The sequence below is a fragment of the Canis lupus genome, chromosome 26 (assembly GCF_003254725.2).
Source record: "Canis lupus dingo isolate Sandy chromosome 26, ASM325472v2, whole genome shotgun sequence".
NCBI lineage: Eukaryota > Metazoa > Chordata > Mammalia > Carnivora > Canidae > Canis > Canis lupus.
This window is the reverse complement of record NC_064268.1, coordinates 23,111,047-23,134,617: the sequence shown is the minus strand read 5'-3', so window position 1 is coordinate 23,134,617 and position 23,571 is coordinate 23,111,047. Positions and strand designations below refer to the sequence as shown.

The following is a 23,571-nucleotide window of genomic DNA, read 5'->3' as shown; positions in this document are numbered from 1 at the left end:
GTCTGCTGGCTGGGCCAAACTGTATGTGCTGCTCCCTCCTTCTGCACAAAAGCCATCAAAGGAGCAGGGAAAGTCAGGGAAAGGTGAGAAGCAGGCCTTTATTACACATGACAGATGAGTGGAGCTATAAAATGGGGAGCAGCAAAAGGGAGGGAAGGCCTGCTTCTGTGGCTAATGGACAATAAAAACACCACCAAGGATTAAAAACAATGTCCACCCCAATTCATCTCTGTTCTCCCTGCCCCACTGCAAACAGCTCAGCTCCCTGAGCTGAACACATGCTGCTCCAACAGTCTTTCCTGGGAATCACCGGTGCTCACCCACTTTGAAGGAAACAAACATTCAAAGCCATGCTAGCTCTGGCAATGGTAAACAAACTTCATGAACCAGTGCTTTTTAATATTCTTAACAGAAATTCTACATTTCTTATTCACGATTGATTACAAAATATTTATTTAAATGTTTTTGCCAGGTACTTCCAATATTCCTTCAAGTCCCCCAGTTACCTTTTCATAGACCACATCTCCACTGCGTCTCCCCAAACGGGACTGATTTCTTACCCTTTTTGGAAGCAATTCCTCTTGGGCCAAAAATCCACGTTTGTGAACAGAGGGGTCGTAGTCACCATACTGGAAGGAGAAGAAAGGGAGGGCAAGTGATTGAGATTCTAGAGACAAATGCCATTTCTGAACAGAGCTCGACTCTATCTTATCCCCTCCCAGCTCGGGGAGCAATTCAGTTCCAATTCAGTTCCAATGACAAGTCAAGATTTCAACCTTGCTAGTTTGTTATCCTTGAATGAAAATACAAAGCTGATTATATCTATGAACAGAGTTGTATAATCCGTGAGGGATGGATGGGTGATGTGCTAATAAGAATGTGACATTTGTATGGAAATGTAGCTGTGTTTTCTAACCCACAAAGAAAGCAGCCACTACCAAAACATTAGCTTTTGAAAGGAAATAACAAAACACAACTGTGAAAGTTGTAATTAGCAACGTGTGATAAGAGTCTTACCTACAAATCCTTCTAAGTGGATGGTAATTGGAGCCAATTGCTAGGTTGGGAGCTGGGAATAACGCAGGCAGTAGTTTTAATACCTTTCATTCAGGCTCTGAAAAGTGCTTTGGAGAAATCTGATACCAATGCTGTCATTCCCATTGCACAAAGAAACGAGAAAAAGGTTAACTAATTTCCCTGAAGCTACAGAGCAAGTGACTAGTGGGGCCAGAAATAGGCCCTGTATTTTAATGTACCCATTCAGGGACAATAACTTGGAAATTCATATTCTGATTTAAGAAAAAATATCCCTGGGACGCCTGAGTGGCTCAGTCGGTTAAGTGCCTGCCGCCTTTGTCTCAGGGCATGATCCCCAGGTCTTGGGATTGAGCCCCATATCAGGCTCCTTGCTCAGGGGGGAGCCTGCTTCTCTCTCTCCCTCTGCTACTTCCCCTGCTTGTGTGCACACTCTCTCTCTGTCAAATAAATAAATAAAATCTTTAAAAGAAGAAAAAAGAAAAAATCTCTCTTTCCGAGAAAACTTAAGTCTGACCAGGAATAAAAAAATGAAGGCATTTTTCTTTCTTTCTTTCTTTTTTTTTTCAGAGAGAGAGAGCGCACATGAGCAAGTGGGCAGTGAGGAAGGGCAGAGGGAGAGGAGAGAATCTTACACAAACTCCCCGCTCAGTAATGAGCCCAACACAGGGCTCAGTCTCTTGACTACGAGATCATGATCTGAGCCAAAATCAAGAGTCAGAAGCTTAAGTGACTTAGCCACCCAGGCGCCCCCCAAAATAAAGGTATTTCTTAGAAGCAACTATGAACATATTAAATATAAAAATCAAAGCCTGTCTCTTGGGATTGAACAATGTTCATTAGCAACTTTAAATTGTGCCTTATTCCCATGCCACCCTGTTAAAAAAGTACTATGAATTAATTAATGTTTTCTATGAATCTCATCATTATCTTTCAAATAGCAGAATTGTACCACGCTATTTTATGAATGTTAAAGTAATTAACTTGTCAAATTTAAATATTTAAAATATGCCACAGTTTCTGTACCTCTGTCTAGGCATGTCTTCATTTAAAAAAACCTGAAGGAACCTGGTATCTCTTGATGTCCCAAAGGCCTGAGGATGTGATGAGCCAGTAACTGGACTGAGTTTTAAGGGCATTGTCTTGGGAGGGAGCTGCAGAGTATAGGCAGCGGCCTAGCTCTGGAAGCAGGCTGCTAAAGGCTCAATCCCAGCTCTTCCACTTAGTAGCTGTAATCTTAGAAATTTTTGTGTCTCAGTTTTCTCATCTGTTAAATGGGGGATAATGACACTATTTGTCTTACAGGACTTTGGGAGGATTAAATGAAATAATACCCATAAAAATTGTAAAACTATATTTGACACATAGCACTCAATACAACCTGATATCAAAAGACAAAAACTCAGTGGTGCCTGGATGGTCAGTCAGTTAAGCAGTTAAGCATCTGCCTTCGGCTCAGGTCATAATCCCGGGGTCCTGGAATTGAGCCCCACATTGGGCTCCTCGCTCAGCAGGGAGCCTGCTTCTCCCTCTCCCTCTGCCTGTTGCTCCCCCTGTTTGTGCTCTGTCAAACAAATAAAAATCTTACCAAAAAAAGGCCAAAAACTCTGATTGCATTACCTCTGAGTCTCTTTCCTAATTTGTCACATGAGTGTTGGTCTTAGAGGATTTTGAAGGGGGGCTGGTCTGGAGTATCCCTCTGAGGCCTGGGACATCCTCCCTCTCAACTTCAGCTTTCTTATCTGAAAAGCCAGGGTCATAATAGTGCCTACCTGGTAAGGGGGTGATGAGGATGAAGATGATCTAGAGAAGCATTTTTACATAGTGCTTGGCTTATTGCAAATGTCAGTATTATCCTCTGCATTATTTATGACATTGGTCACTGTTTGCCTCTCTGATTTCTGAAGGAGTAGGATGCGAAAGCAAGCTGTTAGTTGCATTTGCAAACCTCTTAATGGTGCTGACCAAACTCTAAATGCAGAAGTAAGCAGATATGCAAAGTTAAAGTTGTAAATCCAGGTTCCAAAGGCTCATGAGATTAATGACCCACATTATCATACTGAGCTCCCAGCTACTTCAGTGATCAAATGTTACACATCTGAGCAATGCAGAGGCAGCTTAAGGAACTTCATCACTGGACTAACTCCACTTACAACATTAAAGCCACCTTGATGTGTGTGTCTGCTCTCAAATGTCTCCTTAAAAAACAAAAGGAGGAGAAAATCTTTAAGTGGTGGCAGTTGGTTAAGATAAAAGAAAGTCGTGCCACTCCGTAGATGGAGATGGCTGTCCCTCACCCTCTCTGTACACATGCATTCTAAAAACAGCCTGGAGTGAATTTACTTTAAAGCTAATGAAGTTTGGGTTTTTAGGTCCCCACACCTGGGTAGGCTTGAATCTAATTTTATATTCACAATTTGGTATTCTTGCATTTAAAAAAGAAGCCCCCCCCAAAAAAAAGAAGCCCCTAAGTTCTATCAACTTTAGGCCCCACAAAACCTGGATCCACTCTAATATAAACCAATTGAATTTAAACTCAAGAAAGAAAGGAGCTCACCATTTAAAGGACTCTTGAAGTCAATTCTTAGGTTAAATAGAAACTTTTTCTGGATGTGAAATGCTATCCAACCTCTATATACACGGAAAATTAGACCAAATGCTTTGAACAGGATTTCACAAAACAAAGATTTGATCAATACATACATAGAACAAATAGATTCTTACCACATACCAGTCCACTAAATTCCAGGTGGATTAAAGACTCAAACCTATAAATGAAAATCCATAAAAATACCAGAACAAAATATAGGATATGTGTACAACGGTTGGTGAAACCATTCTAAAATCACTCAAAACATAAAAAGAAAAAGATTGACAAATCTGATACATGTAAAAAGAGATAAAAGGTTAACACCCATAATATATGGAGCTCCTATAAATCATTTAGAAAAAGACAATACAGTAGAAAAATGGGTAAGCTCTAAACACTTGATTCACAGAGGAAAGAAATACAAATCACAAGGAAATCTGTGAAAATATTCTCAGCCCCTATGGTAATCAGGAAACGAAAACTTCAGGAAAAAAATTCCTTTTCTGTCAGATTAGCAAAAATTTTGAAAGACTATTAACATCCACTGTTGCTGAGGATGTAGAAAAACAGGTATTCTCACATGCTGTTCTTAAAAGTTAAATTAGAACAGGATGTGTGAGTGGCTCAGTGGTTGAGCATCTGCCTTTGGCTCAGGTCATGATCCTGGGGTCCTGGGATCCAGTCCCGCATCAGGCTCCCTACAGGGAGCCTGCTTCTCCCTCTGCCTATGATTCTGCTTCTCTTTCTCTCCGTGTCTCTCATGAATAAATAAGTAAAATCTTTAAAAAAAAAAAAAAAAAGTTAAATTAGGACAAAACTTTTGGAGGACAATTTGGCCATACATATTTAATGTTTTTTATTCCAATAAATACACAAAATTCACCATTGTAAACATACAATTCAGCAGTCTTTAGGATATTCAGAATGTTGTACAACTACTGCCACTATCTAATTCCAGAATATTTCCATCACCCCAAAAAGAAATCCCATACCCATTTAGCAGTGGAGCAGTGAAGTCCTGATTGCCTCCTCCTTCCAGCCCCTGGCAACCACTAAATCTACTTTCTGTCTCTACGGATTTGCCTGTTCTGGACATTTCATATAAGTGGAATCACACAATAGGCAGCCTTTTATGTCTGGTTTCTTTCACTCAGCATTATTTAAATTTTAAAAGTTCTTATCCTTCAGCCCAGTTATGCCATTTCTTGGTATTTATTCTAGAGAAAGATTGTTCCTATGTGCCCAAAGACGCATATTCAAAGATGTGCACTGCATTTGTTTAAACAATAGAAGAAAAACAAACCTACATATCTACCAATAATGAGACATTTAAATAATCCACAGTCCCTCTTTTTCAGGAAATACTGTTCGGTAGTTTAAAAACGAGGTGGACAGGGACTCCTGGGTGGCTCAGTGGTTGAACATCTGCCTTTGGCTCAGATTGTGATCCTAGGATCCTGGGATGGAGTCCCACATGAGGCTCCTCACAGGGAGCCTGCCTCTCCCTCTGCCTATGTCTCTGCCTCTCTTTCTGTGTCTCTCATAAATAAATAAAATCTTTTTTAAAAATTTAAAAATAAAAATTTAAAAATAAATAAATAAAAATGAAGTGGATCATCTATTCTAATAGTTTTAAGTAAAAAAGGCACACTGTATGGGAGTTCCTCTGGAGTAGCCACCTACAAGTGGAATTCTGGGGACACGGGGACGGGGTGTCCTCTCACCAGATGGGCTCCTATTGCATCCATCATTTTATAGGGATCAGGCCAGTTCACAGTCCCTTTCCATCAGCACATGGGCTCAAACAACGTTTGTCTCTTATTTACTAATCCTTGTCAATCTCATGAGTTTGAAATGTATGTTAGTATTGCTTTAATTTTTCTTTTTCTTGACTACCAGTGATATTGAACATCTTTTTGTATTTACTGACCATTCTCATGTTCTCTTCTTTTTTTTTTTTCTCATGTTCTCTTCTATAAAGTGCCTGTTATGCATGCCTTTATACTCATATACTTTTTCTCATATACTCAAGAATCCTTTATATTCTGGAATATATCCACAATTCTGCTTGTAGAAATCTACCTTAAGCGGAGAAAGCTTTTGCACCTGTACACAAGGACTCATATAAAAGGATTTTCAGTAAGCATTGTTTATAATATGAGGAAGAAGGGAGCAACTAAACTTACCTTTCCCTTCAAAGGGGGATGGATCAGTAAATTAGGCTTACTCATCAATGGCCACCATATAGCAATTACGATCATCTACATCTACACATACAACATGATACATCTCAAAATTGATGTTGAGTAGGAAAAAATATCAATATCTAAAAATATAAGCCAAAAAAGGGCTGAGGGAATGTGCAAAGTATAGTACCATTTATATTTAACTTTTACCTCCTGGATATTCTCAAGCTGGTCTCCTCCCATCCAACTGACTACTGCCAGAGGTATGATCCTTAAAGCCTCTCACCAGGATAACCACCGCACAGCCTTCTAACAGGTCTCCCTGCTTCCAAATCTGCCTCACTCCAATCTGTCCTTCACAGAGCCACCAGTCCAAGTCCCTGCTCCACTGGGTGTCGGGTATACTTGGACCCAAGCTCGAGCTTGTAAATAAACCCTTGTGTGTTTGCATCAGTGTCGGCTCCTTGGTGGTTTCTCGGATACATAATCTTGGGCACAACATCTCTAAACTATAATAACTGGCTCTGCACCACCCACACAATAAAGTTAAGACCCTTTATGATCGGGACCCATATAGACTTCTCCAGGCTTAATACTTGCCACTCTTCACCTATACTTTATGCATCCCCAACTTTTTAAGTGCCTGGCATCAAAGAGTACCAAGAAACACTAAGCCTCTTCTCCCACCATTCGTTTCTCTGAACACTAAGAGTCTGTCTATAGGTAAGCATTGCAAGACTGGTAAATTACATACCATTCTCTCCCAAAGTCATTTTTTTTTTTTTTTTTTTTTATGTATGATAGTCACAGAGAGAGAGAGAGAGGCAGAGACACAGGCAGAGGGAGAAGCAGGCTCCACACACCGGGAGCCCGATGTGGGAGCCGATCCCGGGTCTCCAGGATCGCGCCCTGGGCCAAAGGCAGGCGCCAAACCACTGCGCCACCCAGGGATCCCTCCCAAAGTCATTTTTAATTAGAACACATTTCAAACACCAAAACCCAACAGGAGGCTTAAAACATTGCAAGATGGTTTGGTATGTCATGTGACTGGACCAAAAAAAAAAAAAAAAACACACACAAAACAACAAAAAAACCAAGCAACAAAAAAAACCCCAAACCCAGCTCAGATTTTTTTTTTTAATTTTTATTTATTTATGATAGTCACAGAGAGAGAGAGAGAGGCAGAGACGTAGGCAGAGGGAGAAGCAGGCTCCCTGCACCGGGAGCCTGATGTGGGATTCGATCCTGGGTCTCCAGGATTGCGCCCTGGGCCAAAGGCAGGCGCCAAACCGCTGCGCCACCCAGGGATCCCCCCAGCTCAGATTTTTGATTCAAACAGTCAAACATAACTCAAACTCTAACCAAGAAATATGGTTCTTGTCAACTGAACCATGTGATTAATATTTGTATTTATACTTTGAGGGTAATTGTTTCTTTATGCTTTGGAATTAGCTGTGTCTATATCATTCGAACAGCTGAAATACTGTAATGAATACATTTGTGCATAATTACATTCCAAGTGTTAATGAGCCCAATTCCCTTTCACACCATACTTCTAAAGTTCTTGTCTGTTTCAGAAAGATTGTGGGAGAAAACAAACTGAATATTATGGAAGAAAACCAGTATAGTTTCCTGAAAAGTTTGGACTTATGTGACCCTACAAATGAATCTGGAATTTGTAGAAAGACAGTGCGTGCTATCCAGAGACCTCCCTACACAGGAAGGGCAAGAGTCAGGCCACCCCTACACTAGGGTTCTCATCCCAGCTCTACTCTCTAGTTCCATTCTGCTTCAAATCCCATCCATCAAGAAGTGGGTATAAATCCCATTAAAAAAAGAATTAATATAAAGTATTACGACTTTAGACAAATTACTAATTCTTTCTGAACATTAAATTACTCATCTGCAAAATGGGCATAATGCTCTCAAGCTGTGGCTCACGGAAAAGACTAGACTGAGTATCACACGAAATATTCATGTGTGACAACACTTTGTAAAACTGTAAAACATTACAGGCATGTAAGATCTTTTTAATATTGTAATCAGAGATACCTTTTTAATGTTAACCAACAGTCCTAGCAACCGGAAGCACATTATAATAATCTTTAGTTTCTCAAATGCAAACTTGAAGCCATAGATCACCTTTATTTGTAAGATCCTGAAAATTTACACTGGAAAAAACAGTTAGAACATCCTCCTCCATATGAACCACATATGCTGTCTGTGAATCACTTTCATCTCTAAATTAGTAGGATCCAAATTAGTAGGGCTTTCCTACAGTGAAATCTGTTTAAGCAAACATCTGCTGGTTCCCTGAAAAGTTATTTTTTTCCACAGGTGGCCTTTGAATTTGTGGTCCAAAATCCATGCAAAGGAAATGTAGCCTTTGAGATTAAAGCCCTTCAAAGAGAGGTAGTGTCCTTGAGAGCTTGGGTCTCCTCTCAGCTGGGGAGAAAGCGTGCTAAAAAGGAACTAGGTTCTGGGCCAGGAAGTGCTCAGATTTGATGAGAATGACAATGACTGCTTCATCACTGTCAGGGCAATACTGATTGAAAGGACACATTTTTCCTGTTATTAATATTCTTAATCAAAGCATAAAAGGAAGCATATGTTTTAGTTGAATCAAGGCCCATTTTCTGTTTTTTTCAATTACTCATTTTTCTGGGCAGTGGAATAGGGGAGGCACAAAACAATCCCAAAGCCATGAATTCTGCCCATAGCTTTACCCAAGATTGTCCAAATGACCTTGGGCAAATTGCTAAGAGCAGATACTTGTTTTAGTGTCTGTATCTGTGACAGAGTTAACAATCCCTCCTCAGGCCTGGTGAATACTCAGCAAATATTAGACGAGTCATCAAATGGCTGAATTGATTCTGGTGCTTCTGTTAGTCTAACCAGCATGAACAGACTCCCCCCCCCCCCACCCCCAAATGACAGGCCAGTCATTTCCTGGCTTTGATCTGAAATTGTATTAAGCTACCCAAAAAAAGTGGGCTAAAAAGTTCAGAGTGTCTTACTAATTTTTATAACACCACAAGGAAATGGCTTTATGAACACCTCTAATGAAAAAGGAAAATAAAAACGGAACATATTATGCAAAATCACAAAAGTAATGAAGGTGCCCCAATTCTGGGGACCTTTTCTTATGCTGCAGTGGGAGGTAGGAAGCAGTAGGACCAAGTACAGGGGGTATCTGAGAGACATGAAGCACCCCTGACTGACCCTGTAGTTGGCCTTATGAAGACAGGACAAAACACAAGAGCAGTGGTCTCCTTCACCGCCATTCCCAATCCACAGTGATTTCTCTATGAAAGACTCACTGACAGCTCAACTAGGCTCAGGGCAGCCAAAAGGCCTGTCATCCCCAGACATGAGCACAGCTACCATGCTCATCAGGGGTGGATGAAGGAGGGCATTCTCTAGGCAGTAGTGTGGTTCCCACACACAGGGCTGCCGGTCCTCAGAAGATAAGTTTGGGATAAAGACCTGGGCCTTTCTGACCTAAAGGCTATAGTTTGGCCGAAACTGAAGACCATAAATTCATTTTCCCTGGTTAATAAAAAGTCCGGCGACTGTAATTAACCACATGTGCATAATGAGATTACACAGATAATTCATCATAATCCTCACAAGATTATACAGAATCTGGGACAGTGATAATAGTTTCTGCAGCCCACAAGTCTTAAACGTCTCCTTCCTGGGGAAAGTCTCTCTGAAGCCTAGAAAACCCAAAGAAACAAAAGACTGGAGTGCTCCTGTGACACACATTAATGCCAAGGAGGAAGGCACTTTCCTTCTTTGAGCCTACCTTAGCCTGGACGGCGTAAGAAGCCAGGAGCACAGAAGCCTCGGGAGGGCAGTAGATCTTTTCATCTAAAATCTGCTTCTTTACCTAAAAGGGGCAACAAGGGAGACATGACACTGTGTGCGAGGAAGTGAGCTGTGCATGCTGGTCACAGCAGATGGCTGCAGGGTGTTCTAATGAGGGCTGCCAAACCAGTCTGTTAATGATTTTCTTACAAAGGGTACAATTTTTTTATTGCTGCAGACAGGTTGGGAGTTCAGTCACTGAGAAGTCATTGGTAAGATGACTACGCATAAAAGAAACCCTTATCTTTTCTGTTCATGATCAAATGCTGAAGAGGAAAAACACTTTTCTGGTTAAAATAGCGGCTGATATCTGGACTGTGACAGACGGAAGCTGTGAATTCCGGAAGTGTGAGGACCAGCTCTGGTGGTGATTGTGGCCTCAGCTCCTGCTGAGCACACACACCACTAGAGGAAATGGAGTCTACTTTAAAGTCTTAACACAAGGCAAAAGTCAGCAAGGCCACTGAGTTATGACTGCAGGAAAAAAAACCATCACATTCAAAATGCCTGCTCTAAGGAGAAAGGAAGCAATAAAGTTTGATCGATTAAACTCTTAAGTACATGTGAGGTCCAGGAAATATAATTCTTAAGCCATAATGTTGAATTAACATATCTCATTGCATTTAATTTCTTAGAATGGTGAAGCGTGTGATGTTCCAGACAGAGAGGCAAGAGAGCCTCCCGAAGTGGGGGCACACTGAAATAAACATAACAGGAAAGCCAACTTTCTTTTCAAAGATGGCAACAGTCACCAGATTCATAAAAGTAGTAAATTTTGCCTTGCTCAGAAGTGAAAACACTCTACCATTTCAGTATGAGGGAAAATTAAGTCAAAGTCACATGAAGGATGGGTACTGCTTCTAAACACTAATAAGAAAGCCATCTCTGTTAACGCTAGGACATTCTGGGGCCTAGGAGACTATTATGTGGCTTTATTCAAAGCACTGCAACTTTCTAATCCCTTGGTTTCTTTTCAAAGAGGAAAAAAAAAATCCACACTGTAGATAAACTGAAAAGGTTTCCCTCTGAAGGAAAATGTTAGGGATGGGGAGTCTGAGTGTGTGTGTGTGTGTGTGTGTAAATATATGCACACTCACACTTTTTTTTTGGTAAAACAAATTATTTGGGGGTTTTACTACATTTAACTTAATATTTACTGAACATAACAATCTGAGACTCAAACTAATTATATGAGGACTATTTATACGAGGACTATGTGACAGAACATACATACATCTATTTCTGGGAAATCACATAACCAATGCTCCTGTGCAATCTGCTCTCTTACTGACAGTGAGCACCTTTGGGCACACAAGCAGCTCCAGCGCCAGTCCCTGCAACTAATCATGAAACTGGGGCAGCGCTCTAATTGAGCAGTTAGAACACAAACAAAACTGACAAGAGTTTCATCCTCACACTAACTCCTACTCACTGTCTCCCAGTGACAGCCAACTAGTGGTCTTTGAACCCACAGTTACAGAGCTCCTCACTTGTTCAACTGGGTTGGGCAGTTACTTACGGAATGCCTACTATGCACTCGGTGAGCCTTGCCTTCAAGGGGCTTATAGTCTAACGAAGAAGTGGGAGAGGAATATGACACTTCAAGGCAATGGGCAGCACGAAGCACAATGTCTGAAGTTCCACGTGTGTAGAATTAGCCATGTGGAGTGAAACTCCAACTCGCTGGAGTTCTGAAGTCCTATCTTAATGATCCCAGATTTCAAACTTTTGGAAGAACTACTCTAAGACTCTCTCTTTGGACTTCCTTTGTACCTATTAGGTACTTTTCACTCAGTGACAAGAAAACAGGATCCATCTTCAAGGAGACTTCAAGTCAGAGACCCCTTCCTTACACTACCAGTTTTGCAATCTCGTCTGACCCCAATTCACATCACTCGAGTACAGTTCTATTCCAAAGGGTTTTGGTTTTTTTCCCATTATGGAACCAGAGGGACTGACTTCCCAAAGGCAGACCATTTTCCCAATGTGAAGACATCTGTGGCCAACTCCAAGGGGGTCATCCAGGCTGCCCTAGCAACGCCTGGGCAAGCTCTTGCAGAACAAACGGGGCTAGCACGGACAGGGGTACCTGCAGGAAGAATAAATGTTGCGTGATCTCCTGAACCAGCTCCTCCTCAGCATTCTCAGGATAAAATTTGGCCAGGAAGTGAAAGGTGACGGGTTCTTCCTTTGAAACATCATGATCCAGCACCTGAACAATTACAAAAGTAAAAGAAGAGCAAGCTATGTTGGCACCTGTTTCTCCCCGGCCACCATCAAAGAACCTTTCACATAGAGCATAAAAATGTTTTTCTCTCTCTACATTCATCACATGTCCCAAAGGTTATGGTCTTACAGTATGAAGCATCCACAAAGCCATCTATAACAAGAGGTAATATTCACCTCACATGGCGTTTCTGAACCAAATTAATCAATATCCCCGAAGGGGAGTGGAGCTAAGATTATTAAGGCACAGATGTTCTCAAGGCCACAGAGATAGTTAAAAACTAGAAATTTATAGCTCAGAGGTCTTGGGCACTATCCTTTACAGTGGGCTGACGGTTTTTTAATTTTCTGAACTAGTGGAATCTTCCTTTATTCTTTTTTCTTGCTGCCAACCCCCAACATTTAGGTTCCATATTGAGATGGAGCTTAGAGATGATGAACCCTATCTTTGTAAAATCCTCTAAACATTAACTGAGCAACAGAAGTGATATGTGTCCATGGTGGCAACCCTTTGTTTCAAGGAACCTCTAGAGATGCCCTACAAAATACTTGAGCACAGTCAGTAAACCATGCTGCCTTTAATCTTCCAACAATTTCATCCACCCACTGAAAAGCTTGAACCATCTGCTCTCCAGAATGAATTTCATTTCAGGACATAAACATGCCATGTGACAGGCTACAAGGCTCCATTAACATGTGTCATAATTTATTTCCTTTGAGCAGCAAGGTTCCATGGCTCCTGATGCCCCCAATCTAATATCCATTTGGCTAACACTCAGGTATGATTTAAAATTTACTTTGCTGAGATTCACAAAAAGATACGGAAAGTTTTGCTGTCTTAGATAGATAATTCTTCATGCTTCTGCCCAAATTCCAAGTGGCAATGCCCAGGAGACCCAAAATAAACCAGATCTAGGACACTCTCATGGACATTGGTGCATGGTGGCATTCTGATGCTTATGATCATTGGGAATTACCATATGAAATTTATAACCAGTGGAGATTCCAACATGAAGATTCAGATTACTGTGTACATATGGAAACACAAATTGAACACTTGAGTTTAGAGTCAAACTTGTAAAAAAACAGGAGGCATTCATTGTTTATCATGCCATACAGCAGACGATAAAATCAATTGCAGAGGGTACCATTTGGGTAAGAATTAGACATTGACTTACTTTGAGATCTAGAGGACTTTTAGGAGTTACTAACAAAAACAAATGGCCCTGTTCCCAAACGTCTTCATGGTTAGGTAGGCAAGTAAGTAGGTAAGTGTGCCTTTGTGTGCATATGTGAATCTGGGCAGAAGGCAGTTCCCTTAGGCAATATCCATTTCTAAGCCACATTAGAACTGCTGGGAGTCTCAACTTGTCTTCTAAGCCTCAGAAGCCTCAGAGAATTATAAAGAAAAAAAAAAAAACCAGACATTCCTTCTTTGCCACAGGGACCAGGGCACTCTTTATTCCTTAGATCATGTTAATGTCTAAACTGAGTTGGGCCACAGTGTTTCTCAAAAAGACTTAAAAACATTCCCTAAAGAACATGAGTCCCAAGCAAATCTTTCAAAGACATAAACTATTTAAAAAAAAGGATAATAATATAATAATTTTTATTCATAAAGCCTGAATAGTGGTTCAATAAATTAAACAGCATAAAGCCAGAAGCAATTAGCCTGGTGATAGGGAATAAAGAAGCCAGAGATGGCAACAGTTTCATCTTGGTTGGTTCTGCTTGTAGGAGAGCATGTGAGGAACAGATAGCCTGTGGCATCTTTGGGACCTGTTTTCTACGTGACTTACTTCAGGACTTGCCCCCTTCTCTACTGTGTATCCATAGTACCCCAAGATGAGCAAAGAAGCTAGGCACATGCTCAGGGAAAAACCAGAGCACACACCAGCCTCACTGGTCTCATCAAGTTCCAGCCCAACCTTCTTGTCCATTTTCAGCCAGGCCACGGTGTCCTTGATCGTGTACTGCAGTCCAAAGAACCAAGTTTCCCGAAGCCCCAGAGTCCGGCACACCAAGTCGAAGAGGTCCTTCCCCTTCCACTTCATCTGCAATATAACAAGCCAACAGGAAGGGTATTGTGAGCAAAAGTCATAATCTGCTTGAACAAAAACCTTTTCTCTGCACTCCCTACTCTCAGGTTCCAAAATGTGGGGATGACACTAAGATGGCTGATGAGCACAGAATTCCTAAATAATTTTAAAGCTTTCTACACAAACCATGAGTGGGAAAATACCAATTAGAGCTTAATGGCTTAATCACTCCAAAGCATACACAATACCTCCCTTGGACAGTTCCTTACAGATCTTAATATCCCCAAAGCTGCTAATTTAGGAAAGCTGGTAAATAAGCATCCTCATTTAGGAGAGTTTAGCCTCTTGAGTTAACCCAGGGAGATGGCTAACTTCTAGGGATATTAATTTCTTTGAGACTTTGTCATTAATTTTTTTTTTTTTTAACTCATGACACTGTCCTTTGATAAACAGCTACTGGTTTTGTTTTGTTTGGTTTGGTTTGGTTTTAAAGACAAGTTTTACTGGAAGTTTTATTTAAAAAGCAAGAGAGGGGAGGAAGTTGTAACTGAAGTCATAAATCACGCACAAAAAGAACCACTAGCAACCAGTCAGCCCAACCACCATCCTGATATATAACTGAAACCAAAGGAGAGGTGACTTACCCACAGTCACACAGAGCGATTTCAAACTCTGTATCTAAACCCAGAGGATGAACAAACACCAATATACTGCAGCATGCTTATCCTACAGCTTCACTTTCAAAAGGACCTAAAGCAATGATTGCTAAATCTTTTTCTCAGCTTTTCAATCAGAGAAAATGGAAAAGTACATTCAATATCTTAATAAGAGAAGAAAATGCCCAGCCACTTAGTAAATGTTGCCACCTTGTGGCTTCCAAGTTAAATCACCCAGGATGTTCCCATACTAGCCCCGTAGCTTGGCTGCCCCCCCTCCCAGCCCCCAACATCGCCCCCAACCCAAGGTATCTGGTGGACATTCAAATATACACTGGGTGCAGTTGTGAGCACAAGAGACACATCATAAAGATGGAGGTCACAGTAAGAATAATTTGGGGATTCAAATGCAAAGTCACCAGACATACTGGAAGGGCAAGACCACTCGACTGCAGAAGCATCTGTCCTTCTCCTGCCCTCATTAGAAATCTTCTCCCAATGTCCTGGCACACAGAAAGTGCATAATGAAAAGGAATGGAAGAAAATTTAGGGTTTAGAGACATGTTATAAAAGCAAGAAGGAAGAAAAAGTGAGACTTCTGATATCTGGCTTTTGTTAAAACCTAATTTTACAGAGGATTTTTCAAGTAGAGCTTCTATTTTTAATATATATGAATGAACAGTGTGTTCTCTACGAGGTACTCAACAGGAAAGCCCATCCCTTCTCTGTGTTTACAGTCAAAGAGCAAAGTAGCAACCTATATGGAAGGGCACCAAAACTGCAGCAGACAAGTGGCCGAGATATGAATTGGCTTTTGTCCTTCACTGGGGAGGGCCATTTCTCCTGTATGCCCTTCCAGCCCTGCCCCATCTCCTCTCTGTGAGGAGAGGCCCCTGGGACACTGCAAAGGTTGAGGTCTTTAGAAATGATTTTGAGTAGATTAAATAAAATGACAAGTTTTATTTTTTAAAAAAATCTCCTTCCCCTTCTGCAAGTTTACTAAATGTTTGATGGCACCTCCCATTTCTCCAGTCTGACAATAGCACAAGGGTTTTTTTTAATTCATGGCAGGTTTTAATTCCTACAGGCAGATTTCACTGAAGAAATGTTATGCTGGAAAACTAGAAGCTTTGGGATGCTGATTATCCTCTTATCTCTATTTTAAGCCAGTACATAGTATATAAATTATAAATGACTACCTTTCTACAAGATAATGTAACGCTAAAGAACCGACATTAACTTGGAGAAGTTGAACACCCAGGGGCCTGGAAGATCACAGCATCGATTCCCAGGCTGTCATAACTCACGGCCACAGCCACAGCGGGACTGGGCTCTGCCATGGAGGGACCATCCGCAAGCTGGACGTGCAGTGCATCTCAACCAAAGCTGCGAAGACGATGATGAGTCAATTTCTTGACTTTGGGGGTGTTTAAATTCTCAAGCACAGTATCATATTAATGCAGTTTTACTGTATTCCTTTCTACTTCTTTGTTTTTTAAATGCAAAACAATCCCTGAAAGCGAATAGACAATGTCTTTGTTCCCAGGAAGCTTGCAATAAAGTGAGGAAAGGGAAAAAAACTCTCACCCCCATTCAGAATGCCCCTATTTAGATTCTTAACTTTGACTCTAAAGTCAGATGTGAGCCAGAGTAATTACCTACTGTAGACTCTTCCCTTTAAGTAAAAATAAAGAAACTGAGCCACAGATTCTTTGGCAGCCTTCTGAATCAGGCATTGGTCTTTTCCTGGTGATCTAAGGTAGGCAACTCCCTCAGTTCCTCAGTGGCCTCTTTTCCTGCTCTGAGGGCTTCATTTGTCTTGCTCTCCACCAGCACTCCCCAACCACCTTTTCCTGGAAGAAACTGGTATCTCAATACTCTTCTCCTGCCCTGAAACCAAACCCATTCTTACAGGAGCCAGATATTGCTTCTTTACAGCTCAATGTGAATTAAAGTCTCTGCTACCTCTCACTCTTTCAATAAGCACTACAGAGCACATCTTATGTGCCCAGCAACACCAGACAGAGAATGCAAAATGGTGGACTCATGGGACCTGTGGAAGACACAAGCAAAGACTTAAGTCAGAAAAGGCTTTAGAGAACAAATGAGAGTTAAATGAAGGAGGGAAAGACAGAATTCTAAAAAAGAAAATCATGATATCTACAGTGAAATGCAAGTCATCTCGTAGAGCTGAGACAGCCTGAACTCAAGAGGGGGCATGGTGGGAATGTGGCACCACGTGGGGCCAGGTGGCTTGCCATGGAGTCCAAAAAGACTCTTGCGAAGAGAAACTAGGGGATTGGATCAGCATTCTGGAATGTGCTTCCATTAACGAGGCAGAGAATGGGTTGGAGGAAAGGAGCCTAGAATCAAGAAAGGCAGAAAGGAGGCCAACTCCCACCTTGATGAAGGCAGTGGGAAAGAGACAAGACAGCCTGAGAAGTGGGAAAGGCGGTCGCAGAGCTGACTCCTGAACAAGGACTGCAGGAACAAGAATGAAGAGTGACACCTGCATTTCTGGCTTGAGCACCAGGTGGTTCTACTAGAGGAGAAATAGCATACCGAAGGAGAGGCATAGTTTAGAGGGAACAGAGGAACAACTAAGTGTTAGGATAAGTTTAGGTGCCAGAGGACAAGCAGAAATGTCCTAAATACATTTGATTTAAAGTCTTATTAGCTCTATTTATAAAAGAAAATGCTCGGGGGCCCCTGGGTGGCCCAGTGGTTGAACGTCTGCCTTTGGTTCAGGTCGTAACCCCAGGGTCCTGGGATTGAGTCCCACGTCAGGCTCCCTTCATGGAGACTGCTTCTGCCTATGTCTCTGCCTCTCTCTGTGTGTCTTTCATGAATAAATAAAATCTTTAAAAAAAAAAAAATCTCTAGGGACACCTGGGTGGCTCAGTGGTTTAGTGCCTGCCTTCAGCCCAGGGCATGATCCTGGAGTCCCGGGATCGAGTCCCACATCAGGCTCCCTCCATGGAGTCTGCTTCTCTCTGCCTATGTCTCTGCCTCTCTCTCTCTCTCATGAATAAATAAAATCTAAAAAAAAACAACAACAACAAAAAAAAACTTTATTGTTAAGTAATTAAGAAGTTTTTCTTTGGGGTTAAATCTAACCTCTAACATATTATGTACCTACATGAGGTTCTACTTTTTCAACATGCCCTTCCCCAAGCATATGAGGTTTGCTTAGTCCTCCTAATTTGATTTTCTACTTCTTTACAAATGAGAACCACTGGTCACAGTTGTTCCAGGTGGTTCCCGTAACACTCTGAAGGGAGGTCTTGGGCTGTGAATGGGCTTCTTTGGTGTCAGCTGACTTACTAGACTGTGACCATGCCTGTCTTTACGGTTCTATCAGTGATTCACTGCATTATGCTGATGCTGTGACATGATATGAATGTCTGAATGTCTCCCAGGATTGTAGGTGCCTCAGAGCAAGAATGGCATCGGTCATCTCTCTGTTGCCCACACTGCCCGGCTGCCTTGATACATACAAGACACAAAGAGTGGCCATCCAACAGAAGATCTGCCTGCTCCAAAATCCCAGGGCTCAAAAACTTAAGCAAAATTAGCCCTCATTAGGGCCACCTGGGTGGCTCAGTCAGACGTCCGACTCTTGATTTCAGCTCAGGTCTTGATCTCAGGGTTGTGAGATCGAGCCCTACATCGGGCTCCATGCTGGGCATGCACCTGTTTAGGATTTTCTCTTTCCCTCCCCTCTCCCCCTCCCAGCTGGCAAACTCTCTCTCAAATAAATAAATAAGCCCCCATGCATCCACTCCTTCAATAAATACTTGGTGAACACACATTGTGTCTAAGCACCACCCAAGGTGCAGGAGATAAATAGAGAACAAAAGAGACGGTCTCTGCTCTTACAGAATAGGACTAGGGCATGAACCAGTCAGAAACAGATAATCAGGGCAGCCTGGGTGGTTCAGCGGTTTAGCGCCACCTTCGGCCCAGGGCGTGACCCTGGAGACCCAGGATGGAGTCCCATGTTGGGCTCCCTGTGTGGGGCCTGCTTCTCCCTCTGCCTGTGTCTGTCTCTCATGAATAAATAAATAAGATCTTAAAAAAAAAAAAAAAAACAGATAATCACCTTCCTCACCCTACACACAAAACCATCAACTCCAGGTGTGGTTTTCAGTGCTATAACACTTTTGAGTGCTACACAGGGACCCTCAGAGGCTGTAGAGACCCCCCAGGAAAGGACTCTATCCCAGAGGGGTGGGAAATGGTATCTAAACCAACTCTTATCGTGGGAGAGAGGAGCCAAGTGACGACTGGGCTTGGGGAAGAAGGAGCAAGCAGGGTAGTGTGTTCCATGCACAGGGAACTGCGTATGTAAAGGTCTAGAGGCAAAAAAAAGCTTAGATAGAGGTGCCTGACTGGCTCAGTCGGTGGGGCATGAGACTCTTGATCTCGGGGTCATGAGTCTGAGCCCTACGTTGGGTGTAGAGATTACTTAAATAAATAAACTTTAAAAAAAAAAAAAAAAACTTAGATGGTCCTTGTAGAAAATGAAAGCGCTGTGGTTCAGTTTGATTAGAGAATACTGCTGTGCTTCCAGAAGGACCAAAACTACCACCTAAAACCAGTTCTTGGTTAACAAACTCCGCCTCTCTCACTTTAACCGCAGAAAGTGGTTAGCCACCAAAAAGTTATCTGGGCAGCTGTTTTCTCCTTTCTTCCCAAGGATGAAACATAACCATATCTCTTCTAGATATACAGGAGAGAAGTTAAATCATTACCTAAGATGGATGCCTCTGTACATTAGGGCTTAATTCTTTCCAGGAACCAGTCTAAGAGGCAGAGACAGGCAATAGTTACCTAACATCAGTATGAATCTCAGCGCTGTCACTGTGTGACCTTGGGCAAGTTATTGAACTTCCTTGTGCTTCGAAATGGGGATGATAAACAGACCCTGTCTTGGCAGATTGATCTAAGGATAAATTCATTAATATATTTTAAAAGCCTAGATACTTTAGTAAATATAGTGCCCAGTAAATACTCAATAAAGGATGGTTATTATTCATTCTAACTCCGCCTCCTCTCCTTACATTCTCAAGTAGTGCCATGTAAAGCCTCCCGGTCTTGTTTCACTCCATGGATGATGGATGACAGATCAGAAAGGGCACCATCAATTCTCATCAAGCTAACCATGCCATCACTCATTTGACAAACATTTATTGAGCACCCACTACGTCCTGGTCATTGTGCTCAGCACAAGAGATAAATGAATTCAGGACAAGACACTGTCCCCATTCATGTCTGACAGGGAAGACGGGTAGGTAAATTGATAATGAAAACAAGACCTGGTAAATGCTAACAGAACAGAGTGCTGCGAGAAGACAGCTCAGGCTAGGAGCTGGGGTAAGGGGCTTCACGGAGGAGACACTGTTTGGGCTGGGTCTTGGGAGCCAGCCAGTAGTTGGTACTCTGGTGAAGGGGCTAAAGAAACGAGGTCATGCCAGCCAGAGGGAACAGCATGTCTGCCGCTTGGGTCCAAGCTGTTGCAAACTGAAGGAATGTTTCTTTGCACTTTTCTAGTATCTGACAAGCAGCATAATTACCCTATCTGCAGTACTGAATGTTCAATGCGGTACTGAATGCGCCGCTCCAGCCTGATGCATGTGACACTTCGGACTTTCCACAAGTTGACTGGGAACCATGTGGTCCCAGGTTCTGAACGGTCAGGCATCCCGTAACAATACCTGCCAGATCGCTAAGGAGCCACGGCCAGGGGGATGAGTCTCCTGTTTATTTTTCTATTAAAGTATTTCCTTTTCTGATACCTGTTAACACATAAGTCTTTCGGGCTTTGCACCTACACTACTTAAAAGCCTTCTTATTAAGGTTTGTCATTTTTCCTGAACAGACTGCCAAAATAGAAGAGCTCCTGGTTCTGCCTAAGTGTTCACTGAGGCCCATGTCTCTCCACCTGGCCAAAGTGTTCAAACTGCTCCACACACATCACCACAGCCCCACAGCACCTCATCTCAGCCTACTGAGGAGGAGGGATGCTAATAGGCAGATGATCATTTCGCAGACAAGAAAAGAGAGGTAGCGGGAGTGAGAAAGGTGATCTGCAGGGAGGAGAAAAGCAGGAAGGAACACAAATCTAGACTCCACGGTATGTAAGCCCCTGCGCTGCAGGCCTCGTCCTCGTCCTCGAGGTGCCCTTCAAGCAGGAGGGAGTGAAGAGTAGTGAGCCTGGAAGTACAATGCTTCTCGCTTTGTGACTCTGCTCTCCCATTACTTTTACAGGCTGCAGTTCTATTTCATAGATATATACTTGTGCCTGTATCAAAGATAGATGCGTATGAACTTTATAAACAGGACTAAGTGCTGTCAGCTTGTTATTTTTTGTAGGGGCTGGATTTATGTATGAGCTTTACCCAAAGTGAAGTGCTGGTAATTTATCAACCTAGAATGTTTTAAGTAAATAGTGCTAAGCACTCACCCTCCACAGCAGTAACACAGCACTCTTCTGGGTAGGAAGCAACTGACACCAATAAACTACAGCACCAATTGGGGACTATTAACCAGGGAAACGTTATGAATAACATCCACAACAGTGATCTTACAGTTGGCCAGGTTTAGACTCACAACCCTAAAACTACCATTTATTTTTTACTTTCAAGCCTTCACATAGCATTTCTCCCACTGCTTTCTTTGGGCCATGCATCCATCAACAATCAAATCCCTCCTCCTTACTGATACAACCAGGGAGGGTCAGTAGGAAACCAGCCACATGATAGGAAAAGGCCATAGCCAGAATGACACGATTAAATGACAATTTTCTTAAAGCAAGAGAATCGAATTTGGCCGCCATATGTGAAATGCCCAAGAATTAAACCACAGAGAAACTTAGATTTTTAAAGAGAAGACTCAAATCAGGAAAAAGCTACCTAAGAAACTACATTCCATTTCACAGAGGTCAGGTGGACTAGATTTTCAGCCACACAGTGCTATTTGATTAGCTGCACGGAAGATGAAAGAGAACTGACAAACTCAGCATTCACTTATTAGGGTTTAGCTCACAAGCTGCCCTAGCATTTGCCATAAAAATTGTCAAAAGATTAGCCCCCTTACAGAGAGAGCAATGAAGGAATTGTGCCTCCCTGGGCTCAGGACATGCACCACGTGTTTACCACTATTTCAGAAATGGAAAATCAAGGATGACTATGATTTCTCCTCTCAGTACCTACTCCTGATTAACTTCTGCAATCATGACTGGCCTACAAGAACTAGTTTATAAAAGTCTAGAAAATTTAAGATGCTAGCCTAAATACAACTTTTGTCTGTTATAAAAAAAAAAAAAAACAGATGCCAAATACTTCCACTTACAAGATAAACACAATGGAATAAGTTATAAAAATGATTTTGCTGTGCAGTAAGTGAATAAATAATGAGCTCCATTAAAATATATTCTTGTTAATCAAAGAGGATAAAAAATGTAGAGTAACGGAGGGGTAAAACCGACATGACCCAACTCAGGGTGCGGTATCACCATACCACAGAAGCAGGTTCTTGTATCTCATGAGCTGAAATTGCAAAACTATTGAGCTGTGTGCTGTCACAATTATAGGACACTCCAAACCTTATCAGCCATTATTTCCCAACATGAGGGAAAAGGGGATCCTCATAAAAAAGAGATTAATTTATCTGTTCTACCAATCACAATGTAGATTTCTCTACATCCCTCATCTAAATCTAGGCAAAAACCTCCTCTTTGCAAAAAAAAACCTACCTCCAATCTCTTGCCTGTCAGTTTCTGCCTTAATCAACCACAGCCAGTAAATCTCCTCTCCCAGTCCTCCAATCATCTGTTAGTATGTGAAATCTATTTAAATTAATGGCTTCCGAGGCCCTCCACCAATTACTTCCTCCATCCAACCAATTACCCGGTTTGTTGCAGCCCAGGCTGTTCCCTCCCAAGTCAGCAAACTGATTTCCATTTATCCAGAACCAGAACTTTGTAAGGTCCGTTCTTATACTTCACCACTGTCCTCTTCCCCCATATAAAACCAGGTAAGTGAGTCACTGTGTATTTTACATACACAGGCAAGTGAGGTATTTGTCTTTACCCAAGATTCCTGTCCTTCCTCCAATCTTGCAGATCACAAACTCCTTGAAGGCAAGGATTACTACATAAACACCACACAGACACACCACACTAAGTCTCCCAGAATACGAGCAGGTGCTGCATAACCTGTGGCCACTCCATAAGTGCTTGTGGTTGGCTGATAATGTTATGGTAATGATAATGATGACCAGATGAGGCTTCTGAGTAGAACAGTCTTCTAAGTAATGATTGCAATGAAGCTAGAATTTATGACACTCTGTATTAAAATTCTAATTGCATAATTGGGCCTTAAGGTATATATTTTCCCCCTTTGGTGACACATACTAATTTCTTCTCTCTAAAAATTCCCTGGCAAGGAAATCCAAATCTCAGAGAACCAACCAAGAAAAATTTCCACAGAACCAAAGAAACTAGTAAGAAACAAATCACAGCACCTTAGGAAGCCACAAAATGGAGGTTTTAAACTCTAAGTCTTTCAAAACTAAATGGATTATAGTTTTCTGGGTGAGGAAAGAAGTCCTTATTTTTATAGCTTCTGGCGTGTTTCCAGCTCAGTGTAAAGAGGTTATGGGAGCAGCAGTGAACCCAGAGAGGGGATCTGGATCCTAAATTCCCTCCCTCTACCACACACACAAGCCTATATATAACCTTGAGTGAGCCTTGGTAACTCCACTGGGCCTTGATTTCTTCCTCTGTCAATCTCTTATGCCCTGTGCAAGGCCCCAATTTTATGATGCTATGAAAAAAATGAGGCATTTCAAAGTCAGCTGACAGATGACAGAGCAAAAAGAGACAATACAGTTATGGTGCTATAAAAGCAATACACTCCCCCAAAAGCAAAGGAAACAATCTCTATCTTTGGAATTTAGCTCACAAC

The 23,571-nt window shown here is 41.9% G+C and overlaps 1 protein-coding gene across 15 annotated transcripts in view; it reads right to left on the bottom strand.

The window, feature by feature from the left end:
- NF2 (NF2, moesin-ezrin-radixin like (MERLIN) tumor suppressor) overlaps positions 1–23,571 on the bottom strand; it is a 79,229-nt gene that overhangs the window by 37,993 nt on the left and 17,665 nt on the right. For 5 of the 15 annotated variants that reach the window (XR_007406080.1, XM_025474481.3, XM_049101526.1 and 2 more), the window contains exons 2-5: positions 13,836–13,961; positions 11,771–11,893; positions 9,620–9,703; positions 561–629 (exon numbers count right to left, since the gene is read on the bottom strand). Coding sequence is in view for 10 of the 15 variants with exons in the window: in XM_025474481.3 (XP_025330266.1) it covers positions 561–629; positions 9,620–9,703; positions 11,771–11,893; positions 13,836–13,961 (402 nt within the window). In the remaining 5 variants the exon portion in view is untranslated. The other 10 variants (XR_003146721.3, XR_003146724.3, XR_003146723.3 and 7 more) reach the window with 10 other exon arrangements.